The sequence below is a fragment of the Mastomys coucha genome, unplaced genomic scaffold (genome assembly GCF_008632895.1).
Source record: "Mastomys coucha isolate ucsf_1 unplaced genomic scaffold, UCSF_Mcou_1 pScaffold18, whole genome shotgun sequence".
NCBI classification, from domain to species: Eukaryota; Metazoa; Chordata; class Mammalia; order Rodentia; family Muridae; genus Mastomys; species Mastomys coucha.
In genome coordinates this window covers 67,665,807-67,676,939 of record NW_022196900.1, presented here as the reverse complement: position 1 = coordinate 67,676,939, position 11,133 = coordinate 67,665,807, and the positions used below count along the sequence as shown (strand labels likewise).

At 44.9% G+C, this 11,133-nt stretch overlaps 1 protein-coding gene across 1 annotated transcript in view; it reads right to left on the bottom strand.

The window, feature by feature from the left end:
* Positions 1-8,408: 8,408 nt before the first annotated feature.
* The window catches only part of LOC116096374 (cytochrome c oxidase assembly factor 7), an 11,865-nt gene continuing 9,140 nt past the window's right edge, over positions 8,409-11,133 (bottom strand). Inside the window, exon 3 of the mRNA XM_031378124.1 lies at positions 8,409-10,308. Coding sequence (XP_031233984.1) covers positions 9,860-10,308 — 449 coding nt within the window. The 3' untranslated portion in view covers positions 8,409-9,859. The remainder of the gene's footprint in view (positions 10,309-11,133) is intronic.

Here is an 11,133-nt window from a genome sequence, read left to right as displayed (position 1 = left end):
CCCTCATTCCCTTTTCATCATCGGCTTCCCCTTCCCTTTTTCTTTCCTTCTCTTTATAATATCAAAAAAGGAGGTATGTTAGCATCCAGAGCCTGTGATGATACATGGGCGGGTCCACAGACCTGTTGCCAGGGCAACGGCCACCATATTCTCAGAATCCGTTGGGCTCACGTCCCACCTTGACCTGCGACTGCTATATGGGTACTTTCCTCCATCTTGCTCTCTCTCTCTCTCTCTCTCCCCTCTTTCCGAGCCACTACCCCTACTCCCTCTCAATTAAACCTCTTACATGTGGAACTGTTTGGGCCTTGTGTACTTCCTGACGCGATCCGCCGTTCCAACACATCATGTAGTACATGCCTTTAATCTCAGCACTCAGAGAGCAGAAGCAGGAGACTGTGTGAGTTGAAGTTCAGCCAGTCTACACAGTGGGTGTTCTAGGACAGCCAGGACGATATAAGGAGATCCCAGTCTCCTTACAAAGAGCGGGGCAGTGGTGGTGAATACCTTTAACCTCAGTTCTCAGGAGAGAGCGGCAGGCAGATCTCTGAGTTAGAGGCTACATTAGTCTACAGAGCTAGACTAGTAGTGTTCCCAGGACAGCCAGGACTATTCAAAGAAACCCTGTCTCCTAAATCCTGGGGAGCGGGGAGGGGTTGGGGGAGAGGGAGGAAGAAAGAAACCTTGCAAATAAATAAAAACACCACACATCAAAATTAACCAGATCCAAGAAAAAAAAAATCTGTAACTCAGTGAACTTCTGTACAATGAAGACTGGCCTTTAGAATGGAGCTGTGGAGCTTCACATTACATTTTAAACTTTCAGTATTGGAATGTATTTTATTCAAAACCCTAACAAAATCCTGATAGAATTAGACCTAGAAAAGCAATAAGCTTTATATCATTTTTCCTAACTCATGTCCGTCATCTGCACTCAGTCCTTCCTCAATTATTCTTAGTGTTCTAAGCATATGTGGCTTACTTAGGATTCTTTAGCCATGAAGATATTAATTCTGGTCTTTGGCATTAAATGTCCAAGCACATGCTTTAAGATGCTAGGGTGGCAATGCTGGATCCTGTCCCTTCATTATTTCAAAATTAAAAAAAAAAAATTAAGCTCAGAGCCCAATCAAAGAGAGCTGATTTTATCTTCTGTGTGCTGGAGCCAGGTTAGCTGCAGCCTACTGGAGGCAGGATGGGGGTGGGGACTTGTTTACAACCCTGTGAGCTGCAGAGCCTAACGTGTGAGGAGGAGCCTAAGTCTGATTTGTCTTGGTGGGGGAGGCTGTCACAACATCTCAGCAAGCAAGCACTGAAGGACTGCGATATACCCAGCCTCCCTCACCTCTGAGGGTAGAGATAGGACCAACCAAATCCCTTGTTCCCCAAGACCTCACATTTGTTTGAGGAGCAGAGACCATAAGTACAGAGGTTGGCAAATGTCAAGGATGTTCTGATGGGTGGGTGGAAGCTATGTAGGAGCAGGGACTACTGCATTACTGCAGCCTGAAGAAATATGCAGACTTCCAGACCAGGAGACTAGAGACCGAAGGGGTTCCAGGAGAAAATCCAGTATAGGTAACCTGGGTACTTCTGTTGTTTCTCTCTCATTTCATTCATAATAAACTTACAAATGAAAGTGTATGTATTCAAGGTATACAGTGTGATGAGTGTATACTTAGTGTACTGATTGTCAGTAGTTATCGAACACATCTACCCCCACAGTTAGCATGTGTGTGCTGACTACCTTTTGCTGTTGGATGGTAGCTCACAGCCAACTACAGGCAAATCCCTGATGCAGAAACCCAAGGAACACGAAGGAGCCAAATACATTGGTAGGAATTGGCATGGGGGTGGGAGACATGTTGGAGAAAGGGCCCTTTCTGATTTAAACAGTACAGAGGCCTGATACATAAACTGTAATATAATCAGCACTTCTCAGACCAGAGGAGGAGCAACAGCTGGGAATCGCTTCCACTGGGAGCCCCCAGCAGGTGCCGTTCTCAGGGAGTAGGTTCAGGCAGCAGAGAAAAGAGAGGGGCCCCAACTCCCCTGTCCCAGGCCCACCTCTTGCAGCTGCTCTATGCCATCAACCTCCCCTCCCCAGAAACACCCTTCCTTTGCTCCCCAGATAGTTAAAAGATGGCAGCTGGTTTTAAAAGCTAGACTCCCACAGAAGCTAACAATACCACAGGGCAAGAAACAATGACCTAACTGAAGAATCTGCCTTTACAGTCCATCATTCTGCGATAACGGTAATGGTTGTTACTTAATCCTCCCAAGGACCTGTCAGAACTTTCTTATCTACCTGAACACAGAAAGTTGGGTAACTTGTCCAAGATCAGAGAGTCAATAAAATGCAGAACAAAGAGTGGAAACCAGTATATGCCCTTTGGACCTAAGAAGTGAGGTCTAGGTCCACACAACCACCGCAAACCATGAGATGGGAGGCTTCCAAGTGATGATTTGAGCTGCAAAAGCAGCTTGGAAGCCAAAGCTTTCTAAAACTGCATTTAACCTTCTAGTATCCTCATCATCATTAGTATGTGTGGGTACCTGCATGCTACAGACATACAGGGAGCCTGGATTCCCTTACCTTGTTTATATGAGGGTTCTGGGGATTGAACTCCAAGTATCAGATTTGGGGAGGCAAGCACTTTTACCCACTGATTCATCTTAAGAACCCCTAAAACAATTACTTTTTAATGAATTTTTTCTCATTCCTTGTCAGGTGCCCTAAACAAGTTAGTCTGTCTTTCTAATCCCAAATGGTGCACACGGGCACACAATGCTGTCAGGGCACTTTCTCTGCCCTGTGCTACTCTGCACAAAAGTTTTCAAGCAATTTCACGAAACAAACAAACCAAAGACAAAGGAACTTATTTTTGGATGTATTTACATCTATCTTAAAAACCAGCAAACAGCTGTTTCTTGTTCAACCCATTCACACAAGCGTCAAATCAGAATGAATGACTCCCACTGTCTTTGGAATTGCCCAAGCTAAAATTTATGTTTCTCTTTAAATTCATGCTTGACTGTACTCTAAATTTTGCTTATCCAGTTGTCTCAAACCTCTTCCCCACCCTCCCTTGCCTCACACTCCTTAGCTCAGGCCCCACATCATCCATGTGTCCCATGTTGGATTTTTTTTTTTTTTTGAAACAGAGCCTCATTATGCAGCCCAGACTGGCTTGGAATTCAATCCTCTGAACTCCTGGAGCTCTGGGATTATGAGTGTATACCGCATCTGGCCTGAAATGTAACATTCTGACAGCTAACCTTCTGCATGGTTCCCAGCTCCATCTCAGGATGAGACCTAACTATGCAGGCACCTCAGGTCCCAGGCAGGAGTTACTCCATGAATGAGTGAGTTCCCCACAGCCAAGTAAACTGACGGCTCAGCATCTCAGAAGCCATTGTTTAACTATGAAAACTTTAACTTTGGTTTCTGCATAGTCCAGGCACTCCCTCTGTGGACCAGACTGCCCTCAAATTCAGAGCTCTGCCTGCCTCTGCTGTGTGCTTCAAAGCCATCACACTTGGCTTTGAAAAGATGATTGTTATGAAGAAAAAGGCAAAAGTATTTGCAACAAAGAATGCCAGTAGTTATGAAAACATAGTTTTTTGAATAAACTCTTAATGTTTAAAAAAAATATTTTTATATTTTGTCTACATGTAAGCATACACACGTGTGTCCAGTGCCTGAAGAGGTCAGAAGAGGGCATTGGATCCTTTGGAACTAGAGTTAGGGATTGCTGTGAGGGGTACTGGGAATCCTGTCTTCTTCAAAAGCAGCAACTGCTCTGAACTACTGAGCCTTCTGTCTCCCACTTCTGTTTTGTTGTTGTTGTTGTTTTGATCTTTCAATACAGGGTTTCTTTGTCTAATAGCCCTGGCTGTCCTGGAACTCACTCTGTATACCAGGCTGGCCTCCAACTCACACAGATCCACCTGCCTCTGCCTCCCAAATGCTGGACCAATTTTTAATTTTAAAAAGGGCTAATTTTGGGGCCAGAGTGATGACTCAGATATACTGGCTGCTCTTCCAGGGTTCTGAGTTCAATTCCCAGCAACCATATGGTGGTGCAAAACCATCTATAATGAGATATGCCCTCTTTGGGTGCGCAGGCATACATGCAGGCAGAAAACTATATATATAGTAAGTCTTTAAGAAAAAAAGCAAGCTAATTTTCATTATGTGTATGGGTATGTACACATGAGTGTAAGTATCCTCCAAGGCCAGAGGCACTGGATCCGCAGATCTGTAATTACAGGCAGTTGTGGGCTGCCTGACATGGGTGCTGAGAATTAAACTCAGGTCCTCTGTAAAGATAGTATGTGTTCTCCATCACTGAGCCATCTCTTGTCCCAGAATAGAATCCTCAGTTTTTGGGTGGGGTCTAGAGGGATGCTATCAGCCACTAAGTGCACTTACTGTAGCCAGGGGGCAGTGCCACAGGCCTCTAACCACTTGGGAAGCAGATTGAGTTCCAGGATGGCCAGGGCTACACAAAGCAACCCTGTCTTAGACTCCCCTGCCTCACCCCCCAAAAACCCAAAACACCCAAAACAAAACAAAACACAACCCAAAACACATGTTGCTTTTCTAGAGGACCTGAGTTTAGTTCCCAGGACCCATATGGTGGCTCACAACTTCCTGAGACTCCAGTTCAATGATACCAGCAGACAGACATACATGCAGGCAAAATACTCATATACACAAAATTAAAATGTCAAAAGAAAAAATTAAAACAAATTGTGTGTGTGTGTGTGCGCACACATGTGTACTGGTGGCTGAGGAGCCCTGAAGAGGGCACAAGACAGTTAGAAGCAGCAGTGGGTGCTAGGGAACCTGGGTCCTCTGGAAGAAAAGCAGTGCTCTTAACCCAGGTCATCTCTCAGGCTACCAACCCCACCCCATCTGACTTTTTCTTTAAATTAGCATTTTTTGTTTCCTACTAGGTAGATCCTGGAGTCAGGCTTGGCACAAGTGGCTTTACCTGCTAAGCAATCTTGCCAGTTCCTGTACTTCCTTTAAAATAAAACATTCAAACTATGCATTTAAAAAATATTGGCACACACCTTTAATCCCAGCACTTGGGAGGCAGAGGCAAGCAGATCTCTGAGTTTGAGACCGGCCTGGTCTACAGAATGAGTTCCAGGACAGCCGAGGATACACAGAGAAACCCTGTCTTGAAAAACAAACAGGGCTGGAGAGATGGCTCAGCTGGTAAGAGCACTGACTGCTCTTCTGAAGGTCATGAGTTCAGCAACTCATGGTGATTCACAACCACAGGTAATGAGATCTGACGCCCTTTTCTGGTGTGTCTGAAGTCAGCTAGAGTGTACTTACATATAATAAAGCAAGGACTGAGCAAGCGGAGTTGACCAGAGCGAGCTGGGCCAACTGGAGTGAGTGGGATTGACCAGAGCAAGCAGAGGTCCTAAAAATTCAATTCCCAGCAACCACATGAAGGCTCACAACCGTCTGTACAGCTACAGTGTACTCACATAAATAAATACATCTTTTTTTTTTTTTTTTAAAGAAAACCAAAACCAAAACAAAAAATACTGGCAACATGTGGTGGCACATGCCTTTATTCCCAGGGCTTAGAAAGCAGAGGCAGGCAAATCTCTGAGTTCAGGACAAATCTAGTCTGGACAAAAGACCCCAGGCCAATGAGAGCTAGAATGAGACTTACAGACTTTAAAAAAATTTTTAAAAATAGTTTAAAATTGTGTTAGACACACACACTATTTACTATCTTAACCATATTTACATGTACACGATAGGTCTCTGTTGAGTTTCCTTTTAGACAGGATTGCCTGTCTGCTCATGGAATGCTGAGATTACAGATGCATGCACACCCAACTCACGTCTTGTAACAAAGCACCAGCAACTGCAACTTTTTGTCTTACAAACCTGAAACCTCTACATTCATTTGATAATTCTTTTTTTGTTGTTTTTTTTGAGACAGTGTTTCTCTGTACAGTCCTGGCTGTCCTGGAACTCATTCTGTAGACCAGGCTGGCCTTGAACTCAGAAATCTGCCTGCCTCTGCCTCCCAAGTGCTGAAATCAAAGGAGTGCGCCACTACCGCCCGACCATTTGATAATTTTTTATGCATGATTCTATACTAGTACACGCAGAACTTATCTTTTGGTGGCTGGCTTATTTCCCTTAGCAGGGTCTTCAGTTTATTCCTGTTGTATCGTACCAGAATCCTCTTTCATGGCTGCTTACGCTGTATGCCGGCAACCTGTTTTTTCACTCACTGACATTTCGGCTGCTTGGACCTTTGGCTGATGTTACTATGAACACAGGCTACACACAAGTCCCAGGGGACACAGCTTTCAGTTCAGAGAAGTGGAATTACTAGCTCACAGGGCTAATTTAAAATTTCCTATCATTCTCACTATCAGGTACCTAAACATACAGGCTTAGTTTGCCTTCAACTAATCCAGAACTGAAAACATCCGTAAGAGCTGAAGTCCAGGCATTTTCTCCACAAAGCTGATAGTCACAAACATTGGCAAGCAATTTCATAAAACAAAAATTTATTTCTAAGCTGTTAAATTCCAACCAACAGTAAATACATAAGGCTCCAATTTATACATGATGTTTATTTACTTATTGGTTTTTCGAGACAGGGTTTCTCTGTGTAACCTGGCTGTCCTGGAACTCATTCTGTAGACCAGGCTGTCCTCGAACTCAGAAATTTGCCTGCCTCTGCCTCCCAAGTGCTGGGATTAAAGGTGTTGCCCACCACCTCCTGGCTGATGTTTAATAGCAGTGGTTCTACTGCTAGATGATTCTGTTTCGAATACATTTTCTTTTTTAACTTTGTTTGTTTTTTTCGAGACAGGGTTTCTCTGTGTAGCCCTGGCTGTCCTGGAACTCACTCTGTAGACCAGGCTGGCCTCCAACTCAAGATGTATTTATTTATTTAATTATACTAAATACACTGTAGCTGTCTTCAGACACCCCCAGAAGAGGACATCATATCTCATTACAGATGGTTGTGAGCCACCATGTGGTTGCTGGGATTTAAACTCAGGACCTTCAGTAGGGCAGTCAGTACTCTTAACCCGTGAGCCATCTCTTCAGCCTTTGAATGCATTTTCTTAAGAGTTTTGGTTCACAGCAAAACTGAGACAATATAGCAATTTCCTATGTATGAAAAACCAGCCCTTACATAAAAGAGTTTCAACAGAAGGCTTATGCAGACCCACCATCCTTGAAGCCCTTGCTTGCTTTATGGTTTACTCTTTTCACATTCTACCAATGTACAGGCTCATGACCTGTACTCACTAGCAAGAGTACCATACAGAGTGGGCATGAGCCTAAAAAACTGTTCTCTAACCATCCTGCCACATTCACTTGTAGAATTTTATGTTGTGTAGAAGACTTTTGCCTGCATATCTAGTGGTGTTTTTGTGTATACCTGCAGAGGTCAGAAGAGGTTACTGAATGCTCTGGGACAAGACTGAGAAGGTTCTGAGCCTACGTGTGGGTCCTCATTAAGAGCAGCGAGTGCTCTTATCTGCTGAGCCAGCTCTGCAGCCGGCCACCTCGGTTCTAACTGCAGCTCAGGAACACAGTGCTCTGAGTGCTCTACCACTGAGTCTCGCTGCCAAGCTCTAACTTACCTCTAGTCTTTCTCTTCTTTTTTGTTTTTTTTCAAGACGAGGTTGCTATAAATAACCCTGGATGGCCTCCAACTCAAAAGATGCACCTGCTTCTTCCTTCAGAGTGCTAAGACTAAAGGTATGCATCTACTTTTTGAGGATACCAGTATCCTACATTTGTAATCAAGAATGGAACCCTTTCAGATTGGCCTTTTGTTCAGTAAAGCCCTCTACATCTTTTGTGATTCATTTCTTTCTTGTAGTAGATAGTCCATCTGTCTGGATGTATCATTTACCCTTGCATTTACTGAAGGACACCTTCATTGTGCTTCTAAGTTTTGGCAATTATAAACAGGCTCCTAAGTAAATGCACATGCTGCTTTTGGTATGAGCATATTTCTAATTCCCCTGGGGAATTATAAAGGGACAAGATTACCAAAAGGTGCTGAATGCTTCATTTAAATACCGATCAACTGTCTCCCCAAGTGGCTGTGCCACTGTTTGTCCCCTTTCATGATGCACATCCCTGCTACTCAGTATACCACCTGCACTGCTGTGTGGCCCCTTAGGTCACACAGTGTGCTCCATGAAGTCTGCACCCCTCCTGCCATGCTCTCTATGGAGGGCATCTCATACATACATTTGCCATTTCTGTATCTTTCTTTACACAGGGTCTCACTATGTACCCCTGGAACTTCCTATGTGCACCAGGCTGTCTCTGCCTCCAAAGTGCACCACCACACACGGCTCTGAGTTGTCTTTTAATCAAGTCGTTTGTCTTCTTTTACATGTTTTATTACATGTATTCATATATTATGTGTGCACTCCTTCATGGGCTAGAGGGCATCATGCAGGAATCCGTTGTCTACTTCCCCTGTGCGGTCTCAGGGACTAAACATAGGTCATCAGGTGCTCCAGAACTGTTTGTGTGGTGTTTACGTATAGTTGCCCATGATTAGTAACTTTCCAATGCTTGTTGGTCTTCAATCATACCAAATACTATTTTCAAGACATTCTAAAAACAAACTTGATGTCTTTTAAAAACTGTCTCTGCACTCAGGAAAAACCCTCTCCTGAATCAGCTTCGGAAGGCTGGGAGAGGGCTGTGCTCACAACCTTCAAAGGCAAGCCTTTCTTCTAGAGCAGCTAGCTGCCAGACTGGAAAGGGGGATCAGGGTAGTGACAGGAAAAGGGCAAGCTCGCCCCCTGGTGACAAGTAGAGAAACAACAGAAGGGAAAAGAATTCTTAAAAAGGCAAACACACACACAACAAAGCTGGCCACCATGATGAAGACGCTCCATCCACCAGGATCTGGAGAGCAGCCGCATAGCAGATGGAAAAGCAACTCAAACACTTCACTCATCCGGACAGTTTAACAGACTCAGTCCTGCCTGGCACAAGTGGTGCATGCCTGTAACCCCAGCTCAGTGGGCGGGGGAAGGGCCAGGAGTTTAAGGCCTGCAGAAGGCAGCACAGGGGCCTGGTTTTTTGTTTTTGTTTTTTTAAAGCAGAAAGAAAAAGAGTTTCTGCTCAGTGGACAACTTCCTGGCATCCATCATGTCCCAAGTTCCTAGCTGGAGCTGTTTCCAGAGTCATGTCTTCCCGTGAGGAACAGAGCCAGCCAAGAGGCTAATTTTTAACCGCCAGAGATCTGTCTAGAGGAGAGGCTTAGGTTTTGTCTCCTTTGGCAACAGCAAGGCTAATATAACCGCCTCAACTTTCTTCAGCACGAGGCTCCTGATTCCTCTAAATCTGCTGAAAGGTCTGACTGGATCGGCAAGGAGCCCACACCACGGTTGGGTTATGTAAGGCAGAGGGTGGCAGTCGTGACTGCCTCGCTGTTCTAAGACCTCTGTTATGCAAATTAGGATACTTTCTAATTTTCCAAGCTCTTCCGACTAAAATGATAATGATGGCTGATTCTTTCAGGCCTATGGCTGCTAAGTTTCCCAACTTCTCTGTCTCCCCAACCCTCAAAAAGTCTATGGCTTTGCAGTTTACTCCTATTTTTCACAGGTCCAGTTTAGAAATTAAGACACACAGCCCCATAAATGTAGATGTCTTCACAGAGTATACACAAAGGATTATTTACTAAAACACTTCTGGCCACTCCCAGCAGGTGACACTCTGGAGCAGATGGCACTGACTGACCTCCAAGGGCTCATCTGGGATGGGAGAGGAGCTGCCAGGGTGAATCGTCTGTTACTGGGAAGGGGGCTGGGCCACACACTACCCAAACGTTAAAGGTTGGACGTTTTTCTGCTGTTCTTTGTGCAGCTGCCGGGCCCTATTTTTCAGCACTTCGGCCTTGGCCTCGTCCTTATCAACACCATCCCCCAGTTTGTACATGCGGCTGGCATTGGCGCAGGCCCAGACGTGGCCCAGGTCACAGGCCTTCATCGAATATTTACACGCCAGACCCATGTCCTTAGGAAAGCCAGGGCCACCCTGTAGAAACATGGCACTGAGGTTGAAGCAGCTGGCTGCATAGCCGCCGTCACAGGCCCTGGTGTAGTAGTCCCTGGCTTTCCCCAGGTCAGGCTGGCCATCCTCATTGACCTGTCCGTCATGTGCCAGTAGTCCAACGTTGTGACAGGATTCCACAGACTTCTTTCCTGGTTTCTCACAGGCCATCAGAAAGCAGGAAGAGGCAGCCTTTAGGTCCTGAGTCAGGCCACCTGCAAAGACAGAAAACAAAGAAGAAAAAGTAAACTCAAGGGCTGGCCAGAAAGCCCAGTGGGAGAGCTTTTGCTTAACACGTTAGAGGGCGTGGGTTCAATCCCCAGTCACCAGGGCTGAACCTTTGTTTCTAGCCAAGGTTGGGGAACAATATACCTGAGTCAAGTCCTGAGAGCATAAAGCTAAAGCAATATGGAGGAGGGTAGCCAGTTAGGTAGCCATGAAATCTTTGGTTCCCACACTATCCTACAGGGAAGCCAAGACAGGAGGAGACATGCCAAATCAGAGCACCAGAGACTACCTCCTGGGGCTACAGTGAGAACAGAGCATTTTAAAATAAGTAACTGAATGTTTCTTAATCTAAATTTACAGTTGGCCCTACATATTTATGAGTTCTGCATATGCAGATTCCATTAGTTAAAAACACTATTTCAGCATTCAAACCAGACAACAGCTGCAAATTTAACTAACCATGGACTGAAAATATTCAGGGAAAAAAGCATGGCTGTGCTAAAAGTGTATGGGCTTTCCCTGTCATTATTCCCAGAACAGTCCACAGCAAGATAACTATTTACATTAGCGTTCATCTTGTCTTAGGTAACACAAACTAGAAATGATTTCAAGTGTACAGAAGGATGTGTGTGTATTTATGTGAATACTCTGTGCACAAGGACCTGGAGAACGTAAGGATGTTGATCCTACAAAGCTCCAGAAACTAACCTCCCAGGGCAGACTTAAAAAACAATCAAACAATCCGGCATGGTGGCGCATGCCTTTAATCCCAGCACTTGGGAGGCAGAGGCAGGTGGATTTCTGAGTTCGAG